This window comes from Rhinoderma darwinii, chromosome 13 (assembly GCF_050947455.1).
Source record: "Rhinoderma darwinii isolate aRhiDar2 chromosome 13, aRhiDar2.hap1, whole genome shotgun sequence".
Lineage (NCBI taxonomy): Eukaryota > Metazoa > Chordata > Amphibia > Anura > Rhinodermatidae > Rhinoderma > Rhinoderma darwinii.
Window position 1 is genome coordinate 26311211 of NC_134699.1, and position 22898 is coordinate 26334108.

General features: G+C 40.5%; 1 protein-coding gene across 3 annotated transcripts in view; it reads right to left on the reverse strand.

Moving 5' to 3' along the window:
• Positions 1–2535: 2535 nt before the first annotated feature.
• Positions 2536–22898, reverse strand: part of ACLY (ATP citrate lyase) — an 86914-nt gene continuing 66551 nt past the window's right edge. For 2 of the 3 annotated variants that reach the window (XM_075846083.1, XM_075846082.1), the window contains exons 14-29: positions 21899–21928; positions 17082–17223; positions 15976–16144; positions 15790–15894; positions 15257–15453; positions 14993–15074; positions 13986–14096; positions 12967–13094; positions 12022–12115; positions 9981–10135; positions 9667–9817; positions 9419–9562; positions 9080–9193; positions 6085–6167; positions 5504–5580; positions 2536–2937 (exon numbers count right to left, since the gene is read on the reverse strand). In XM_075846083.1, the coding sequence (XP_075702198.1) occupies positions 2843–2937; positions 5504–5580; positions 6085–6167; positions 9080–9193; positions 9419–9562; positions 9667–9817; positions 9981–10135; positions 12022–12115; positions 12967–13094; positions 13986–14096; positions 14993–15074; positions 15257–15453; positions 15790–15894; positions 15976–16144; positions 17082–17223; positions 21899–21928 (1877 nt within the window). In that variant the 3' untranslated portion in view covers positions 2536–2842. The remainder of the gene's footprint in view (positions 2938–5503; positions 5581–6084; positions 6168–9079; positions 9194–9418; positions 9563–9666; positions 9818–9980; positions 10136–12021; positions 12116–12966; positions 13095–13985; positions 14097–14992; positions 15075–15256; positions 15454–15789; positions 15895–15975; positions 16145–17081; positions 17224–21898; positions 21929–22898) is intronic. The other variant, XM_075846084.1, reaches the window with a different exon arrangement.

A 22898-nucleotide genomic window follows, 5' to 3' on the forward strand; every position in this document is an offset into this window, starting at 1 on the left:
ACATAAGTATGATGCTAGGAGCCCGGCTCCCTGCAGTGTGTTCGGTCCGGGACTTGCGGCCGAAATAAGTTCCGTCCATTACGGACGTAATGTGCTCTTGTGAATCCAGCCTAAACATTAAAACCACGTATCATAACGAGGCCATACGTGCAAAAAAACAAAACAAAAAACACGCAGCCACGCACCAAACACTGATGCCACACGGAACTGCAACGCGCTCAAAACGCTGCATTTTTTTGCACGCGCAAAACGCACGCGTTCGTGTGAATTTCGCCTTAGTTTTATCCACTTGTCCCAGAGAATGTTATGGACTGTTTGGCCAGTTGCTACTCCGATACAGCAGAGTGATCTAGTGGGTCCACATACCCCACAGGCGTGACAGTCTCCCAGCACACAGTACAATGCCCCTATAGTGTCACCCACAGCTGCCCCCCCCCCATTTCCAGTATAATGCCCCCCGTAGTGCCTAATAGAAATACTCATCTAGCCCCGTTCCCATGATGAGTGGAGGAGATCCCTTGGCTCCTCCGGTCTGTGCAGTGTGTGGCTCGGCGTAGACAGGCATGATGAGGTCACTGCACCGCGCCTATCTGCGCCGAGCCGTTCATTGCCAGTGCTGCATACGGAATGGCTCCATGCTCCACCAATGGAGTCAACTGTATCTGCGTCCTGAGGACGTAGATACAGTTTAAACCGGGACGCGCGGGATACCGTCCGGAATCCGGGACTGTCCCACTGGATCCAGGACAGTTTGGCGGTGTGTTACACTCATTTCTCAAAGGTGCAAATTTGTGGCCCAAATGTACCGGTGGTCATAACAGGCATAATTATGGGTTCCCACAAAAGCGTTAACACTTGTGGACTTTCCACAATGAAATTCTGCAGCAATTTCAGTAGCAGCAAAGTGGATATGATTTTAAAAAAAAATCTGGTGCACACGCTGCAGAAAAATAAAAATCACAGCTGTGCTGAAGTAAATGACTACAACTTAGGCCCTATTCACACGAACGTATTTTCCGTCAGTGATACGCGTGTGAAAATCACGAGCGCCGCACGCACCTATGTCCGTGATTTTCACGCAGCGTATTCGCTGCGTAAAATTCACGACATGTCCTATACTTGGCCGTTTTTCGCGCAGCACGCACCCATTTAAGTCAATGGGTGCGTTATATTTGCGCACGGAAGCACTTACGTGTGCTGTGCGTGATTCGCGCTACAGTTGTAAAATAAATTAATGAAAAAACAAAAAGCACCTCCTGCTTTTATGTTTGTAAACATAAAAACAGAGTGTCATAACGATGCCATATGTGCGAAAATCACGAAGGCACGCACCAAATACTGATGCCACACAGAACTGCTATGCGCGCAAAACGCAGCGTTTTTTGCGCGTGCAATACACACACGCTTGTGTGAATAAGGCCTTACTGTAAAAAAATAAAAAAAAAATTTCCCAAAAACGTAGAGCAAAAAAAAAGACCAATAATGTGGTTTTGAAGGGGCCAAAATATAGCATTCTTGATAAGCTAAATATTTATTTTTGTATGCATCATGTCGTCTGACTGACAGAAAAAGTTGGTTATTTATATATATGTTAAAATTATCCAAGCTCCATCATCACTGGTCATTAGTGAGGGGAGAAGTATTGTAAAATTACGTGAATCTGTTTGATTAGATTTCCTATACGGACCTTGAAGCGGCTCAGGACAGCACTGCTCTGTTATGGCCGGCTCAGGCTTCAGCTGTGGCGTAGTAGGGGTCACCAGGGGAACTCTGTAACAGCATCATTCACTTAAAATAAACTTTTAGAGCTCCAGGACTCTAGTCAAAAACTAAAAATGCAGCTTTTGGTAAGAGTGATCCTTCAAGTTTAAATTTTTTTAAAAATTCAGTCATTAGAATGGCTATTGAAACCAACCTAAAGATGTTTGGTCATCATCGATGTAACTTCTCTTTTGGCCGAAGTTTGCGAATGTGTGAATTAATCCATCAGACATCTGTGATACCATTCCCTGAAAACCTCCGATTTATAGATTTCAGTGAGTCTTATAGCATCGAGCTCACATAAGGGGACATTTATTAAAACAGGTGACAAGGAATCGTGGAGTAGTTACCGAAACAAACTAATCAGATCCCAGCTCTTTTCTTCCGAAGACCCTTGGAAATTATAAAAGTGACCAGTTTGGTTACGATCAGCTTTTAGGCCATGTTCACATCTGCATTGGAGGCTCCGTTAGGGGCCTTAGTCGCAGGGCTTGCCGGAGTTTACTTGAGACAATAGCGCAGTATGCTGAGCTATGGTGTCCGGTAAAATCACGGACACACCGACGTAACCCATTAAAGTCAATGGGTTCCGTCGGCAATCGGCGGTATTTGTTGTGCAACGGAACGGTTTGTTCCGTTGTTCTGCTTCTCTGATGGAGCAGAACAATGAAACACACCAACGCAGGTGAGAACCCAGCATTAATCTGATATCTCCCTCCACTATGTAAACACATGAAGTGATTAAACGATTAAAAGAAAAAGGTGGACGCCAAGTCAATGCCATTTCCATTTAATAAATACAGTTGTCAACACAATTTAATATGACGTGAATCTCTACACGTCAAAATAAAAAGATGTAATATTAACCAGTAATGAAAAAGTGGAGAGATAAAAAATAAAAACCAAAAAAAAAACAAAACACACTGACCATGACATTAAGACATTAAAGAGCAACATATATGCTAGTCTTGGTTTGCATTGCTTGAGAACGCAAGAACTACTGTAAAGAGCCTGCGCACAGGAAGCGTCCATCTTGTGTGCGACAACATATCAAGTATTCTAGTTGGAGTGTTCTTAATTTCTACATGGTCATGTGCTCAGGCAGAACATAGGATATGTCATCCCAAGGATGTCGATACAATCCTTGCTTCAACCTCTTTTGGTCCAAGTAATGCCCTGCAAAAAAAAACAACATATATTCAGTATATGAAATTCTTCTAAAAAAAAAAAAATGGAGTAGAAGATGTTACCAGTAAACATTAACTGTAACATTTTACACCCGAAGAGAGTATGATGCCCAAATGTGTGCCCTCAAATACAAAACATCATTTAACAGAGGGAAAAGAATGTAGTTCTTAGTGGATTAACCCGTTAGTGACCGCCAATACGCCTTTTAACGGCGGCCACTAGCGGGCTTTATTCTGATGCATATGCCTTTTTACTGCACTGCATCAGGATAAAGTAAACAGAGCAGGGGCCAGAGGCAGCTGAGGGCTGAGGGCGTCCCTGCTCTGCCGTGTGAGATCGATATAAGTATCGATCTCACCCGTTTAACTCTTCAGATGCGGTGCACAATAGCGTGCACCGCATCGGAGTGGTTTTGGAGAGAGGGAGGGAGCTCCCTCTCTCCCCCACCGACACCCGGCGATACGATCGCCGAGTGTCTGTGTCTCCAATGGCAGCCGGGGGCCTAATAAAGGCCCCCAGGTCTGCCTGGAGCGAATGCCTGCTAGATCATGCCGGAGGCATGACCTAGCAGATGCCTGTCCGTTTTAAACGGACAGGCAGTAATACACTGCAATACAAAAGTATTGCAGTGTATTATAATAGCGATCGGAGAATCGCATATTAAAAGTACCCTAGTGGGACTAGTAAAAAAAGTAAAAAAAAAAGTTTAATAAAGTTAATTTTAAAAAAAATGTGAAAAAAAACGAAAAACCCACCTTTTCCCCTTACAAAATGCTTTACTATTAAAAAAAACCCAAATCAAGTAAAAAAGTTACACATATTTGGTATCGCCGCGTCCGTAACGACCCCGACTATAAATCTATAACATTATTTAACCCGCACGGTGAACGCCGTAAAAATGTAATAAAAAACTATGGAAAAATTGCTGTTTTCTGTGAATCCTGACTTAAAAAAAATGTGATAAAAAGTGATCAAAAAGTCGCATCTACTCCAAAATGGTACCAATAAAAACTACAAGTCTTCCCGCAAAAAAAAAAAAAAAGCCCTCATACAACTGCATCGGCAAAAAAATAAAAACGTTACGGCTCTTCAAATATGGAGACACAAAAACAAATCATTTTGAAAAAAATAGCGTTTTTACTGTGTAAAAGTAGTAAAACATACAAAAACTATACATATATATATCGTTGCAATCGTAACAACCCGCTGAATAAAGTTATTGTGTTATTTATATCACACGGTAAGCGGCGTAGATTTAAGACGCGAAAAAGAGTGGCAAAATTTCAGGTTTTTTTCTATTCCCCCCTAAAAAAAGTTAATAAAAGTTAATCAATAAATAATATGTACCTCAAAATGGTGCTATTAAAAAATACAATGTCCCACAAAAAACAAGACCTTATACAGCTATGTCGACGCAAAAATAAAAAAGTTATATCTCTTGGAAGGCGACGATGGAAAAACTTAAAAAATGGCTTGGTCATTAAGGTTTAAAATAGGCTGGTCATTAAGGGGTTAAAGGCTATGTAAACCTTTGAAAGTGAATTTAATTTTTTTAAATGTCTGTGTGTTTTGTGCAACTTTCAAATTCATTTTTACGAAAAATTATTTTAACTTTTTGGGATACAGCTTTGTATTCTACTGTATATACAGAGCAGCTGTATCATTCGCTGAATCCTGTAGCGGTAAGGTCCGCGGGACTGACTGGTTCAGTGAAAGTGGGTCCTACGTGTGTCTGAAGCGCAGGATTCACCTGTTATGTTCATAACTTAGATGTGATAGATTACAGATGGATACTGCGCGCGCTGAACCAGTCAGTCCTGCGGACCAGACAGGTACAGGATTCAGCGAACGTACAGATGTTCTGTATACAGAATACAGAGCAGCTGTAACTCCAAAAGTAAAGACAGACAGACAGACATTTTTACTTAAAAATAAATAAATATTCACATTCAAAAAGTTTACATAGCCTTTAAAAGGGGTTGTCCACTACCGGAAAACTTATGACCTATCCACTGGATAGGTTATCAGCAAATGATTTGTGGGGGTCTGACACCCAAACCCCACACCGATCAGCTGCTCTGGCTGCCTGCGGGCACTGGATGTTATTGCACAGTATGCAGTGTACGGAACGGGAAGCAGTTTGCTCCGTAAACTGCATAGCGGCCGTGCTCCAGAACTGCAGCTCTGCTCCTGTTTCATGACCGGAGCCATCTGATTTCGGCATGGACATCCGGTGCACATAGGCAGCCGGAACAGCTCATCAATGCAGGGTCCGGGTGTCGGAATCGCACCGATCACAGTGATAACAACCCCTATAAGGCAATTCTATTATTACAAATATGTCTTGTCCGATTAGGTAGTAGTAGTTTTTTACTACATGGATTGCTTGTTTATGCATTTTGTACATAGATTGCTATAAACCTACTCCATAACTGTATGGACATGCGAGTGTAAACCGATCCCCACTAGAATACAATTCCAATTGTTATTCGCTACGAAAAACATAAATATGATTCCCAAAACTTTTTAACAGCCTTAAGCCACATAATCTTACCAATAAAGCCCATGCTTCGTCCCAATACAAAGATGCCGTTCAGTGCTCCAATATCAATATATTCATCAGCTTCTTCCCTGATAAGACAAAAAATAAATTTGGGAAAAATCTTCTAAAACAAAAAATGAGAAAATGAGAGTGCACGTAGTTTAGAAGCGTTCTTACAAAGTTTAGTTTGCTCTTTACTATTTTTAGCACGGCACTAGACTGACACTTTCCACACTAGACTTCAATCTCAAATTGCACCAAACGAAAAGTCACATTTCCACATCAAGTAAACAATGCAGATGTGAGGTTTTGTAAAGCTTACAGAGCAATAAAGTCAAGTAGTCTATAAAAAAGGTACACATTCCAATAGTATACGACTCATTTTTTTTAAGCAATTCTTTTTAAAAGGAACAATCAATCCCTCTTCATCTTTAGCAGGGGATTGCTCACTTTCAACGCAGGATTGTCATAATCTGCACAGATACGATTATAAAACTTTTGATCTCCTTCATATGCCTTATTTCCACAATCTTTCCATGTGCGGTAAGTGGACAATCCCTTCAACGTACAAGAACATGGTGCAACAATCTTACCTAGTGAACGAACCACAGTTCCGCAGTAAATCCACAAAAGCCACACCAATTAGTCCATCTACATTCAGGATCAGATTAGGTTTCTGCAGGGGAAAAAAAAAAAAAAAGGTTTGCTCAAATAATTTTGTGTCTGACACTATAAAGGCCTCCTTTACAAACAGATATTTTATTGGAATTTTTAAATGCTTGTAATAAAAATAAAAAAACACACACACACACACACACACACACACACACACCACAGCAAAAAATGTTAGCCATTTTTACAAGCGTTTTTGGTGACTTTATTTTGAAACATTTTGTACATGCGTTTTATCTAGCTTATTTTCCAAAGTACTATCTATAAAAAAAAAACAACAAACATATATGTGAAAAACGCCATAATAAAAACAGCACATAAATATATCCTGCATTTAAAAAAAATCCATTGCCAGATTTTTTTTTTAAAGCCAAAAGACACATGCATTAAAAACGACATCTAAACAAGTGTAGTGAAAGGGCTTCCATGGCAGCCAGGGTTTTAAAGAAGGCCCCCAGGTCTGCCATGTGTGTACAGTGCGTTTGAAAAGTCTTCAGACCCTTTCACTTTTCACATTTTGTTATGTTGAGGCCTTGGGGAAAAAACGTCAATTTTTTTTACATTTTTGCACATCATTCTGCATTCAATACCCCATAATGACAAAGTGAAAACAGAATTTTAGAAATTTTTGAAGTGGCCAGAAAGAAGTCTCTCCATAAAAAAAAAAAACACCACATGAAAGCCGCCTGGAGTTTGTAAAAATGCACCCAAAGGAGACAATCTGTGAGAAACAACATTCTGTGGTCTGATGAAACGGAGATTGAACTTTTTGGCCTCAATTCTAAGCGTCACCTGCCCAATACCATCCCCACAGTGCAGCATGGTGGTGGCAGCATCCTGATGTGGGGGTGTTTTTCAGCGGCTGGGACAGGGAGACTGGTCAGGGTTGAGGAAAAGATTAATGAAGCAAAGTACAGAGATATTCTTAATGTAAGCCTGATCCGGAGTGTTCTGGACCTGAGACTGGGCCGAAATTTCACCTTCCAACAAGACAACTACCGTAAGCACAAAGCCAAGACAACAAGTGGCTTTTAGTGGCCCAGCCAGAGCCCTGAATTGAAACCGATCTAACATCTCTGGAGAGACCTGAAAATGTCTGTCCACCATCGGTCCCCATCCAACCTGACAGAACTGAAGAGAAAAATGGCAGAAATCCCCAAATCCAGGTGTGCAAACCTTGTGCCATTATACCCAAGACTGTAGCCTGTTATCGCTGCTGCCAAAGGTGCTTCAACTAAGCACTGAGAAAAGGGTCGGAATATTTGTCACTTCAATATTTTCGTTTTTCCTTTTCAATAATTTAGCAAAGATTACAAATCATTCCGTTTTCACTTTGTCATTACGGAATATACTCAATATCCTGTAATGACAAAGTGAAAACAGAATAATGGGGAAAAACTGGAATAGTTTATTTTAACACAAGGCCTCAATATAACAAAACGTGAAAAAAGTGAAAGGGTCTAAAGACTTTCCAAATGCATTGTATGTCTAACCCTGACTTAATAAAATGTATTTCAATATTTTAAAATAAAACGTTCAGAAAAAAACAGTAGTAGAAAGTAGTAAAAAAAAAACAAAACCTCTTCTCCGCCTTACAAAAATTGTGCCATAAAAAAAAAAAAAAAAAAAAAAAAAAAAAAAAAAGAAGAAGAACAAACCACTTGTCCTGCAGAAAACAAACCATCATACGACTACGGCAAAAATGTTTGTTTTTTTTTTTTTTAATGCAGTGATGAAAAAAAAATATATATAAAATTTTAAATTTTTTTTTGCTGCATTGTTAAGACCCAAAATGGCCATGTCCTTAAGTAAATAATTTTGGTTTCTTAATTTCTTTAGTTTTTTGGTGTTATTTTCTGACCAGTGTCAAACAGTATATTTTTTACACAACAATTTCCCCATGTAGGTGGAGTAGTTAAAGCTACTCCAGATTCAGGAGAAAAACAGCCAAGATAATATGACTTATGTCACAACGATAGATGAACTAGGTCTAGCAGGATCCGGCGGTTCTCATGTGTGATCTGTGAGATGCTCACTAGAATGTATACAGAATGCATTATAGGTTCAAGATGTGTACATATTATAGTCGCATACTTAAAGAGGTTGTCCCAGAATTCATGAAAAAAGGAAAAATCAAACATAATATAGTGCATAACAAAGTCAGAAGCAGCCCTGGATCTCACATGGGTCCAGAGATCTCCCCATTCATTGCTCTGCTAGATTTTCTTCAGGCTGGCAGGTGAGGGGCGGAGCCTTTCTGCTGAAGCTCCTCCCTCTCCTTGTCATATCTTGTATGGGCCGATCATTCGGTTTCACTGCCTCCTCCTCATTTGGAGAAGCTTTACAAATGCCCCTTATTACATGTCTTTTTAGAAGGGGAGCCCATCCTTATTTAAATCAAGAAGAGGGAGAGCCACAGCTTACACACAGTGAGACGATGGGGAGAGCTCCACGCTGTATGTAAGCAGTGCTGTATGCAGACTTTCTTCATCTAAGCATACTGCTGACTCTCCTGTGTGGTTCTTACTGTGCGAGTCTCCATCCACACTACAAGCTGTATTCCTAATTAAAACCTGATTCTTTACGGACAAGCAGAGAAAGCATTATCTATTGGTCGGGTGCAGTTCGAGAGTGGAACGGAGAATGTGCAACCTCCCTCATTCAGCTCAGGAGAACGTGAAAACTACTATACAGATTGAACGCTAGGGGGCGCCATTATAATGAAGTAAAAGTGAATTTCTTTCAACTGGAGAATTTTTATAACAGAAGGTAAATTACAAAACGAATAAATTCTTAATGCGAAATTATATTGCAATAATATTTAATACCAGGACAACCCGTTTAAGAAGCATACTGGGTTATGAACTATACTAGTGCATAGTCAGGTATGCGCCAATGATACATATTTTGGCCAACCTTTGAAGTAGTGATCTTTTCCACTTCCAGAGCATAGTCTAACAAGGGAGTAGCAGGGAAGTGTTGTTTGACGTAATCTTTCAGGATCTGTACTCGCATGTCTGGATTGTTGATCTGAAAAATAAAAAAAAAATATTAAAAAAAGGACCAATAACGATTTCCTATCTGAAAATCACAAAGGAGCACCAGAAATAAAAATAAAAATAAATAAAAATATCGAGAACTGGAATACATAGCAACTGGTTATTCTTTCCTATTAGGAAAAAAAAAAAAAGGAAGAACGGATACACACATCATAAATTAAGCAAGTAAAAGTTAGTGAATATATGGGACACTTACAGATTTGACTCGATGACCAATACCCATAATAAGCTTTCCCTCCTTCTTCATTTTGTTTACAAATTCCATTGGGATGAGACCACTGTCAAAAGCTTTGCTGAACATCTTGGCCGCAGCATCAAGGGCACCACCAAACCGATCTCCCTGTGAAATAAATGAATTATATGTTAGCGCAATGTAAAATATTATGACAGAAGTAAAACCTCCCCCTGCAAATAAGCTGCACTAAAGTTTCATGGAGAACTTACTATGGTGAGAAGCCCAGAGGTAAGACTGGAGATCAGATCTTTGCCAGCTCTAGCACAAACAATGGTGTTATGGGCTCCAGACACAGCTGGTCCATGGTCTGCTGTTACCATCAGACACATTTCAATAAAGTGGGAGGCATACTTGGGTACCCTGGACGGAGTAGAAACGGTTACTAGAATTATGTCTACAAAGTTTAAAGGGTTATTCCAGGTCATAAAAAAATCACGGCGAGTCTCACTTTACAATCGTGAAAATGAAGAAGCTTTAATAATAATAACCAACATATAGATCACAAAAAAAAAAAAACTCTCACCGCCTTTGGAACCAAAGTAGTCCCAACACGCCACCAATCCCAATGTCCTCCTTGAAAACATCGGTTATAGGCATCCCGGCATAAATGAGCTCTTGCCCTCTCTCATCACAGATACTGGTCATGAAGGAGGCAGGTTTTCTGATCAGTCCCAGCTCCTGAAGAGAAAAACCAGAAGATAACAGAATGTAAAAGATCGGCTTGTCTTATATAACGTCACCTATATTTTTCATTTCCAATGAAAACTAGATTTTGAAAAAAAATAAAAAATATTTGTCTAGTGTTTTTATTTTACAATAATGTTATTCTATTTTCTTTACAATATTATGGGGCAGTCATCTTGCTTGAGCTGCTGATGGAACTTTAGTTCAGATATGTGCTTTATTGCAGCCACATGGACATTAAAAAAAAAAAAAAAAAAAATACCTATTGGTTTCCATTGGAGAGTGGAGTGGGCATGCTCTGTGAAATGTGGAGAGGTCACTGTCCAGGAAGGGGGGAGAATCTCCTATTAATCCTGTTATCTTTTTATAGGTATTACCTTCCATTGTAATCCTGCTCTGTGATAATGACAGGACTGCTGAAAAGTGATCTCAACAAAACAGGAGCTGTCAGTCTATCAAGAGGTCAGTGACCAATATGTGAAATGTCTCAGGAAAATTGGAAAAAAATAAAATTACACATATTGGTCACTGACGTCGTGATAGACTGACAGCTCCTGTTTTGTAGAGATCACTTTTCAGCAGTCCTGAAAAGTGATCTCAGGACTGCTGAAAAGTGTCAGGAAGGGGTTAAATTAAAGGTTTACGAGATATATATATATATACATACACACACACACACAAATCGGAAACCTTTAATTTAACCCTTTCCTGCCACAGTCATATTTCAGATTTTCATTTATTCCTTCCCACCTTCCAATAGTTTTCCATCGGTATGAGGGCTTGACTTTTGCAGAACAAGTTGTCGTTTTTCATGAAACCATTTATTGTACCATATAATGTACTAGGAAACGGGAAAAAAAAATTCTGTGTGGCGGAAAAAAACAAACAAAAAAAAAACTACAAACAGTGATTCCTCCATTGTTTTTTGCTCTTAGTTTTTACGGCGTTCTCAGTGCAATTAAAACGACACGTTAACTTTATTCTGCAGGCCTATACGATCACAGCGATCCCAAACTTGCATAGTTTTTTTTTTATATTTTACAAGGTAAAAGTTTAAATTTAAAAAAAACATAATTTGTTTTGTGTCACCAAATTCTGAGAGCCATAACTTTATTTTTTGTTGATTGAGCGGTATCCGGACATATTTTTTGCAGGAAGAGTTGTAGTTTTTAGTGGTACCATTTTCGGTTACATACAAGTTTTTGACCACCTTTTATTCAATTTTTTGTGGGAGAGGGGGTGACCCAAAAACAATTCTGACATTTACTTTTTTTTTTTACACGGTTTACCGTATGTGTTAACTAATGTTAACACACAACTTTAAACTAACAAATTTTTACTTTTTTTTTTTCATTAGTCCCGCTAGGGGACTTGAATCGGATAGCTAGCACTATATACTGCAAATCTAATGTATTACAGTACATAAACTCTGACACACTTCACTAAGGAGTACAAAGATGGCAGACCTGGGTACCTTCATTAGGCCCCCAGGCTGCCGTGTCAACCATCGGCACCCTGCAATTGCGTCACAAGTGGGGGGGGGGGGGCCACGTTACAGGGGGTTGCCCCACGTTTTCTAACTATTTAAATGCCGTGGTCGCTATTGACAGCAGCATCTACAGGATCACACTCGAGTGCAATCTCGCTTGTTACAGTGAAGTTCGACTGTGACATACAGGGGACACCCTTGTTGTATGGAGCAGGCTTTGTCCATGAGCCTACTCCATATTTCCCCTACCTGGCTGTGATGTAAGTATACGTAGGGAAGGGGTTAAATAATAGGTCATCTTATCAAAGAATTTTTCCATTTTATCCATACAATACTTTTTTTCCTAATGATTTGCTTTTAGTTATGGAATGTTCTAATCAAGAGCACCTACCCTTGCCCATGAGTAGTCCATTGGAACTGTTGGGGGTGGTACCTCCTCTGCTGGCACTATTTCTCCCTTCGCAACCAGATCTTCATACACTGATCTAAACAAAGTACAGAGAGTTCAATTCATTTATATCGTAGTCTAATGGTCATAGGCGTTAAAGCAATTAAAGTACTGTAAAGAACTAAACAGGTATGAGATATATATATATATATATATATATATATATATATATATATATATATATATATACACACACACACATATAGACAAAAAACGAATCCAGCAGCACCAGTAAAGTGTGGGTGCAAGCCCTAGGGAATAGACCAGGAACCAGGAGTGCTGCCTATTCTTTGACTTGTGTGTGTGTATATATATATATATATATATATATATATATATATATAAAAAAAATTTATTTTTTTATTTTTTTCACACACATACACATACACACACAACAGATGCCGTAGAGATCAAATAGAACCAATAAAAACTTACAACGTCTCAATTTGACTACAGTCCCTGGTGACATTTGAGCCACCCCTTCCCCAACAACTACGCTTGGCCATTTCTCCTTGTCACACTGCATAAATGTGAATCATTCAAGAAAGCCACATTACAGATGAAAATATTGTTAAATGTTGAAGAAAAATTTAGAGCTTTAGGCCGAGTTCACAGCTGCGTTCCGGGTTCCGTTGTTCTGCTCCGTCTTAGCAGAATACTGTAAGCGCTGGATCCGTCGCATGATGGAAACCAACTGCGCCCCAATTAACCCATTGACTTTTATATGTTTTGTTGGGTTTCCGTCATTTTGTCTGGCAAAATGGTGTTGCATGCTGCGCTATTTTTTTTCCAGCAAAAGTGACGGAATCCGAGACGGAGGATCCTAACAAAGCCTCCGACGCAGATGTCAATAGAAGTTCAAAAGCTTTTATTGGTTGTCCCACTTACTGAATTACATCGCCCAGCTCATCAAAGCTGCGTGGCACAAACACTCCTGCTTCTTTCAAGGCCTGGTTTTTGGCAACTGCGGTTTCTGATGCCTGGTTGGCACATGCTCCAGCATGCCCAAACTGCACCTGTGAGTCAGATATATAGGTTGGTAACAGTTCAGTATTGAAGAAAATTCTATACAGATGAAACAAATTCAACAAATAAGGACAAAGGTACTTAATGAGCCCGAACATGAGGTTTGTAAAGGAAAGGCATTTCCAGCATTGATTTTACTCTAATGCATCTTACATCACTGCAGTACATAGAAGTGTATGAGTATCTTCAGGGGTTTTGGAGATTGGGATCAGTTATTATTACATGTTGTGAGATAATAAGATTTTAGGGGAATGGAACGCTCACTTCCAGTCATCAGCCCATGTCAATGGGTTTATTTACATCTCTGATTTTCCGTCCGTGCAGAGTAATGCGCAGCATGCACTAGTTATGTACAATTCTCGCGTTAGAATCTATATTATTGCTTATATCTGTTCGGCCTTCTGTTTATAGACTTACAACATTCCAGACCGTCTTGTAAGTCTATACCTAAAACACAATCTGATTGATCAGAATCTCTGGATCATCAGATGCCAAATTAAAGGGGTTTTCAGACAATTAACATTTATCCCCTCTCACAGGATAGGTGATAAATGTATAATCACTGGAACACCCACCAATCTCTAGAACGGGAATCCGGTCCCTATTCCTTCTCACTGCATGATCGAAGTGTGGAGGATTTGGGATGGAGCGGTGGTCACGCATGTGCGTTGCGGCTTCATTCAATGTCTATCGGGCTAACGTAGACAGCCGAGTACACTGCTCGGCTGTTTCCATCATCCATATAGACTTCGACTGGAGCAACCACCGCATGTAAAATAAATTTTCTTTGCTCGAATTTGAAAAAGTAGTAATGAAAATATTTCAGTTAGATTAAGCATACTGAACAAATTACAGACACAGTATACATTTCCTCTGAATACCTCAGATGAGAACATGGTTGCACAGGTTCCGATGCACCAGCACACAATGGGCTTGGTGAGTCTTCCTTCTTTAACACCACGACTTATCTTATATTCCTCTGTGCCACCAATCTGAAAGAAGAAAAAGCCTTCAGCCACATTTAACTGCACTTCGAAGACGATTTGTAGACCTTTAACCCCTTCACGACATACGGCTATATACGTTCCAACTGCCGACGCCCCGTGCGGTTGTCACGTATATAAACGTTGGCAGTGTGCAACAGGGTTTAATGTGTGCAGAGCTGCTTCAGCGTGAGCAGCTCTGACCTAATCTATGTGCCGGCTCTCTCTACAATTGTCGGCAGCTCTTCCCCTTCGTTTCATAAAACAACCATGTGTTTTTTGGATGACACTGGGCTTATAAGTACAGCACTGCTCACACTGAAGCAGCTGTCCCCTGGCTCTCTCCACCCTGTGCTGACACCTCCCCCCTCGGTCCAGGTCTCCTGCCCAGAGATAACAGAGCCAGTAAGCTCGTTATCTGGGCAGATAAGGAGCGGTCACCATGACTGTCTAATCATGATGATCATAGAAGAGTTTGTTTGCTAAAAAAAACAACTAAGCAGCTCTGAATGCTTAGCCTTCTTCAGTCTCCCCTCACAGTGATCCAGGAGAGAGAAGACGACTAATTGTTAGAGTTGCAACAGCACGTCTATGTACATATAAAATATAGATAAATATATATAATGAAAATAAAAAATTTTTAGTGATTGGTCTGCCCACAATAAAAATTAAAAACATGGAATTAAACTAATCTAGAAAATGAAAGCCTGATAACTCTTGTAAAAATAGTTGTAATATTCAAAGCAGTTCCAAAAGATATTATCGTTTAGAGAAGTGCATATACATTTTTTTTGAAAATTTGACCTGGACACATGGGCATCAATGACCCTTGGTCATGAAAAGGGTTATCTTTGGCCAAAGCACAGAAGAAAATTAAAGTTTCAAAAACATAAAAAATTCCCCACCTCTCCAAGGACTACAATCATTTTAACTCCTTCAGTGTCTTGATAGCGGAGAACATGGTCCATAAAGGTGGAACCAGGATACCTGGTAGTAAAGAAATAAGGCGTTACTGAATAAAATGGTCCTGACCAAATAATAAATATGCAAAAAAAAAAAAAAAGAAGAAGAGCTATGGGCACAATATTAAACATTTTTGTTATGGTCCAATCTATACATTCCACGAGAGATCAAGTGTCTAATATCTCAAGTAGTCCTAAGGCCCTTACCGGTCTCCACCAATGGCTACACCTTCATAAACTCCATCCGTGGTTCTGGAGATGATGTTGTTAAGCTCATTAGACATACCCCCAGAGCGCGATACGTAAGCCACACTTCCAGGGCGATAAAGTTTAGAGGCCAGGATGTTATCCAGCATTCCTCCAGTGTTTCCAATCTTGAAACAACCAGGTTTGATGCCACCGACCTATAGAGAATAAGTACATTACGTGGATGTACAAATCTCACCCACATGGCTGGTACTGTAATCGGCAACATTTCCACCCCATCTGCAGGGGGCCTAACATGGTTATTTTTTTTTACACCAGTTGTAAGACCTAATGCATCCAGAGCGGATTCAGGATTAAAATACCTGGATCTAACCATACTATAAAAATGGTTAGATATAGAATATCCTGATTAAATGGTTTACATAAAAAAGGAATGGACCCCATTGGAAAAACCAACAAGGAACGCACAGACTGAAAATATGAAACACCCTCCTCCCTCAAGACAAATACCCAATACTATAGGCAAATCTTACAGTTGCAGGTCCAATAATTGTGACCCCTTTTTCGTCAGCCATTTTGATAAGCCTCCTGGTTAAAGCCTCTGGGATTCCTTCAGCAATTATTGCAATAGTGTGGATCTATTAACAAGACAAAAGACTCCTAAGAATACAGTTTAACAAAACCGTAACAACTACAAATAAACTGGAATAAATATTGACCTGAGGGTAATTCATGGTCTCCATGGAGCTGTCATAAGCAGACCTTAGAGAGGCGAAGTTGATAAGAACATCTACTTCTGGATGCTTTCTCATGGCATCAGCCATGTTCTTAAAAACCGGTATAAGGATTTCTTTGTGACCCCAGTAGAACTTTTGCTTATGATCTCCACTAGTAAGAAAGTAAAAAGCAAATTAGGATCACTGGGTAATTTGAAGGGATATTTCCAGAATCAACAGTTATCGCCCATACACAGGATAGGTGATAATTGTCAGATCACCGGGACCCCTACGGATTGCGAGAACGGAGATCCCCGTTTCTGCTCACTGCAAGACCACGAGTAGGAAATTGTATGGAGCTGCAGTCGAGCATGCACGGTAATGATGGAACACTGCCAAGTCCAGCACTCGGTTGTTTCCATCAGTCCCATAGACCGTAAATGGACTGGCAGTCCGCATGCTCGGCCGCCGACTTATTGCAGGGGGTGCAGTGACGATCTAAGGGTTCGGGACCCCCATTCTCTGAATTGGTGGGGGTCCCAGCGGTCAGACAAATTATTACCTATCGCGTTCATAGGTGATAATTGTCGATTCTGGGACAACCCCTTTAAGGCCCATACCTTAAAGGGTAATTAAACCTTTTAAAAAAAAAAACTTTTGACATGTCATAGCGAACTGCCAGAAGTTTTGATCGGTGGGGCTCCGAGCATGGAGACCCCCACCGATCACTGTGTTGCTTAGTTTCTGATCGGCTTTCCTCGGAGTGGTGTACGGCTCAATAGAAAGTTTATGAGTCCGTACACCGCCATCCCCACCGGTCAAGACATCGGACATGTCACTAGGACGTGTCAAAAGTTTTACACTTTAAAGACCACAATATGTGGAAATATGATCCCGACCGGGCTGAAATATGTGGGCATGTGTGTTTAAAATATAGAGTGAAGTTTAAAAAAGAGAAACGAAACAATTTTTAGTGCATATTCCAGCTTCATTAAAAACTAAGATGTCTAGATATGAACAGTTTCATCATGGTCTTTATTCATAGATTTCCAACATACAGAGATTAAGAATTGCATCGTAACCGATAGTGCCATTAGTCGTAGACTTACGTGAAAGGATAAACCATTGCTGAAACGGACGGTTCAGAACGTGAACATACATAGTCAAAATCCAGCATGCCTTGTACAGCCCGGGTCTGCATGCCCCACACAATAGCTTTGGTATGCCGGCTGAACAGAGTAGTTGCCTTAGCTGAAAAAAGGACAAGGAAATTGATTAGCATGTGCCCAAGAAAGTGAAATAATGGCAACAATGGACACAGCAATGAAACCAAGCAGAGAGGTGGCATAGGACAAGGAGCGCACAGCGAGCCCTAGTACCGAAGGATTCCTAGCACATAGAGGATGACCTTTACACATCTATGGAGCCTTAGATGCAGAATACCTTTCCCACCTTTGTTTTCGTAATATTGTTTATAATTCATAATATGATTTGCATTCCAATTAATTTAGTATTTAGCCAATCACCACCATCGCATAACATTATGAGCTTATTTACTTATTTTTGTCAGGGTCGTTAAAGAGGCTCTGTCACCAGATTAGAAGTGCCTTATCTCCTACATAATCTGATCGGCGCTGTAATGTAGATAACACCAGTGGTTTTTATTTTGAAAAACGATAATTTTTGAGCAAGTTATGAACAATTTTAGATTTATGCTAATTAGTTTCTTAATAGACAACTGGGCGTTTTTTTTACTTTTTACCAACTGGGCGTTGTAAGAGAAGTGTATGACACTGACCAATCAGTGACCAATCAGCGTCACACACTTCTCTTCATTCCAGCCCAGCTTCTTTCACGGCGCAGTGAGATCTCACGAGATCAGTGTGCAGTCACTTACTCCCACATTAAATTTACAGAAGCGTCTTGAGGGCAAATAGACATCGCCTCCAGCCAGGATGTGATGTGATGTCTATTCACACTCCCGACACTTCGGTAAAGTTTCTGTGGGACTTACTCACAGTGTGATCTCGCGAGATCACGCTGTGCTGAGAGTAAGTCCCACAGAAATTTTACCGAAGTGTCGGGAGAGTGAATAGACATCGCATCCTTCCTGGAGGCAATGTCTATTCACTCTCAAGGCACTTCGGTAAAGTTACTGTGGGAGGGAGCGAAGAATTTATATGAAACGTGGAGCGATTCATAAATATGATAAGCAATGGGGTAAATGGGCACAATACTATGGATTGGGAGGTCAATAAAAGTGGAGTGAGATATACCAAGGGATAGAGACATGGACGCGCAGGGGGGGAAGGGGTGTGGAAGGGAGTTAAGGTTGGGGGGTGGGGATGTTATTAAAGAACCATATGGGAAATATGTAATGTATACACAGAATTTATACGAAAAGATGATATGTGTAATGTAAATTTTATTTTGCTGCTAAATGTGGATTTATAGCAGATGACAGATGTATATTGTGTATTTTCAATAAACAGTTGTTTGATTTAAAAAAAAAAAAGTTACTGTGGGAGCATGTGACAGCACAGCGTGATCTCCCTGTGCTGTGAGTACAGCTAAACATGAATGGAGAGAAGTGTATGATGCTGATTGGTCAGCGTCATACACTTCTCTTTACAACGCCCAATTGGTAAAGAGTTAAAAAAAATGGCCAGTTTGCCATTAAGAAACTAAATTAGAATAAATCTAAAATTGCTCATAACTTGCTCAAAATTATCGTTTTTCTAAATGAAAACCACAGTTATCTACATTACAGCACCGATCAGATGATGTAGGAGACAGGGCACTTATAATCTGGTGACAGAGCCTCTTTAAATCCATCAAAACCATTATTAAAGCGACCCTCCGGTCCCAGGACAACATTTGAAAAAGAATGTAAATTGAGTAATATTACCTGGTGCTCCTCTGCTGTTTTAGGGTCCCCTCTGTTCTATCCTAAAATGGCTGCAGTGCTTCTTAGACTACGGGTCTGAGACACCGCCACTGTTCTTGGATCGGCCAGAGCTGCTCACAGCAGTTCCGTCCAATCCGTGAACGGAGGGAGTGTCTGAGAAACACCATTCTCAGTCCGAGAACAGCCGTTTTGGGAAAACACAGAGGGGGCCCTAAAACAGCAGATCCACGGAATAAGGGTGGGGGGGGGGGTTAACTGGAGGGCACCAGGTAATATTACGCCATATACCTGATCACATTTATAATATTGTCCTGAGACTGTAGGGTCGCTTTAGGCTCTTCTAACCTTCTAGAAAAAGAAAAAAAAAAAAGTGTCATATCTGCAAATCATATTATTAATTTGGAAAACAAAGTTGGAAATAAGCTACAAGATGACAGACCGTTAGAGCCTCATGTCCCAGAGCTTCCAGTTACACTTAATGAACCTGCAGAGGAGTCCGTGACAAAAACAATGATCAAAGCCAACAAGTCAAGCAAAAAATCCAAAGTGCTAACATAACTTGAAGAATTTTGGCACGTCACTAGGCTTGGGGTGTTTCAAAATTTCCCTTGGTCCAACTAGTCCTTTAGCATCAAACAATCCTTGTAACCATTTTAGGCTATGTGCATGCATTTCCACAGCAAATCTGCAAGAAATTTGCATTAAAAAAAAAGCGCACATGAAGGTGCGTATTTTGATGGGTTTTTCAGTGCCGTTTTTACGTTTTGCTGCGTAAATCGCAGCGTTTTCATGCTGCAGGGTTTGCTGCGTATTTCTCCTGAACTAGGGAGATAGAATTCGCAAGCGGAATCGCAAGATAAATTGACATGCCGCGGTTTTGAAAATACGCACCGCGGGTCAATTTACGCCCCGAAAATTACCGCAGCGCGGACAGGAGATTCCCTGGAATCTTATTGCCTATGCTGGTACTGTATTACGCTGCGGTTTTGCCGCACGTAACACACATTGTGTGCATTGACCCTTAATGGTTTCATTACTATCTAGAAGAACTAATCCTATTAACATTTTCATTAAATAAAATTATAAATATCAATACAAGTTGACAAACCCTTAATTCCTTACATCTCCCCCTTCTCTATCCTCCGAGGAGATCTCTGCAATATTTCTTAAATAGTCATCCCAATATTTAGATTTTCAAAGATTTTATGGAGAACGACTTTGAACCTTCCCAACCATTTGCATAGGTTTTGACTATTTATACCGCTCCATCGTTACGTTTCCTATGGAGACACGTAGGTTTATTTCAAGTTAACAGTGAGGCCTCCTCCACATCATGTTTTGGGCCTCTGTTTATCGCATACGTCGGGAAAGTTCCTGTCATACATGATAAACCTGTCCATAGGGCTTCATTAGCACGACAAAAGCCCAAAGAGTGCACTCGATCTCTGCCGGGTTGTATTTTTTTTTATTTTTTAAGGATGGAATGGCTTAGTAGACTACGCTATTCCATCATGCAGAATCCCATAAAGAAAGAATACCACAGGTTTTTTTTTTTTAACATGGGAGCCTATGGGTGACAGATGGCACTGTTTGGCATCCGTCACAGGTATAGTTTAAATGGAACCTGTCACCAGCATTTCACCTATTGAACTCTCCTCACCCTTTGCTGGCCGCTGCGGTCAAAAGTTAATTGCCGTTATCACCTCTCCTAAACTCCTCCGACCATAAATAACAGCCTGCAAACGTTTTGCGCCTATTATGGTAATAACCCGGCAGTCTCGTTCGTTCCGCTTTTTATGCTTGCCCACCGCCGAAAACTTGCTTGCCCTGAATGCCAAAATCTCATCTGAGATAGCATGCATGTGCCCGTCATGTATAGTCTGATATCCTTCCCTGCTTGTCCGGGCATCAAATCTAGTGACTGCGCAAGCATCGATATGTTGTCCCATTGTGCGCATGCACCAAAACAGGATATCGATGCGCAAGCGCGGAATTTCGTGTGTTCTGGGGGGATGCGAGGAGCTGTCAATCAAAGGTAATGAGGCGGGGTTAACTTGGAAAGGCTTGAGGAATGAATATATGACTCTTTTTGAACGAAGATATGACTCTCTTATGCTCATTAGCAGGCGGTGCACGAACACCAAAAAAAATGGAATACTAAAAAGGTACAGAGCCGACTAAGAAGATAATTATAGGTTAAATAAAAATGATTTTTCACCCACTTCCACCAGGTATTGCTGGTTTAATAGGTGAAATGCTGGTGACAGGTTCCCTTTTAACTTTTATGTTGGGAAAATCCAGTGACGCAACTGTCCATATACGGGCAGAGCATCAGAGAGCACTCTGGACGGGGACTACGGCCCTGTGGAAGCTCCTGACATCACTGTCCATAAATGGACAGTGACATCAGGCACTTTTCCGAGCGCTCTGGGAGGGGGATGGTGGCTGTTCGGGTGACACATCCCACTGTATGCATATACTGTGGGATATGTTGCAGACTTTCGTCGGGTATACGTCGGGAATCCATCTGATGTATACGTTTGACAGAAGGCAATTAACATGATTTAAAGGGGGTCTATGTGACAACAGATAGCACTTGCCGATAGCCACAGACAGACGTTATTGTCGAGTATAGTACAGGCCCAATAGATGGAACTTGGTTGCAGCAAAAAAGCTTGTGAAGTCAAACTAAAAGCAGACCCTGTTCTTTATATCCAAGTGAAAGGAGTAGCCTAGTTATGAATCCTACAACCATGTACGTGAAGGGGAGAAGAGACCCTCCGGCTAAACATGACCAAACCCAACTACTTTACTGTAGAATCAGGTCTGCTGGAGGGAGTCCTGAAATGCACCACATTTATTTACACAGGTCAACGGTTCGTCTTGGTTTTAAGTAGGTTTTGCAAAAAGGAATAGAATGGAGGGGAAGGGCAGCAGAATACACACACTAGGTTGTAAGACCACACTGCAGACCGAGACAGAGTACAGCCAACACCCAGCTCTCATCTCCTAGCCTACCTTTAGTTGGTCCATGTACAGCCGCTGGATCTGTTAAAATGAGAACGTTAGGGTGCATGCCCATAATGGCGGCTTAAGAGAATGTAGTTGAACGAGTCCCATTCTATACATACACTAATACTGGCAGTATTTCTCCCATGGTTTTACAATCATCTACTGACTAGAACCAGTCTATGGTCCTTGTAGTATCAACAAATGAAAAAGCAAACCTTAATAGAAACGTAGACCCTCAAGAAAATCATAAAAAAAAATAAAAAAAATCAGTGTGTTCAGTTATGACACTGCTCTGAAGCCGTGCACAGCTTGTATAAATGAAACATTCTGCAACTGTCACGTATACTTTGTTTTGCAATTCCTTGCCATTTTCAAGATTTCCGCTTGCGGTCAGTGAGTGGAAACATTCTTGTTAACATCCAGAGGTTGGAAGCCTCAGTACAGATCTAGTGCAGAGCACACACAGGTGTCTTGCTCAAAGAGCTCTCTTGTTACGAGGCATGTACCTTCACTGACAGCAAACAGAGTTCTTAAAAATGTCACGGAAGTATATTAGAAAATTGCAGAACTTATCATACACTGAATACGCTTCATATACATAAAACCTTTTTAAACTTCTCATCTTCCATAGAGTGCACGTTAAGTGTGGTGGAACCGGGGCGCCGGTATTTTTTTTGTATCAGTGAAACCAGCACTATTGTTCACATACTAGTATTTTAAGGGGTACTAAATGATACTAAAACATCAGAAGCTCTAGGTCCCCTGCACACGGAGTACCCCAGGCAGCTTCACTGTCTACATACAAGAGCCAGTAAACTACAGAAGGACAATGAAGCCTCATCTCAATTTGGGAAATTTTAAAGGGTTCTAACCAAATATTTGTGATTTTTGAAAACTGATCCTTTGCAAGAATGTCTCCAATAATGACCAAAGGTATGAACATAAATTTCGACCACATTATTTTGAATTATTATAGGATTATAATGATTATTCTAAAGATAACAGA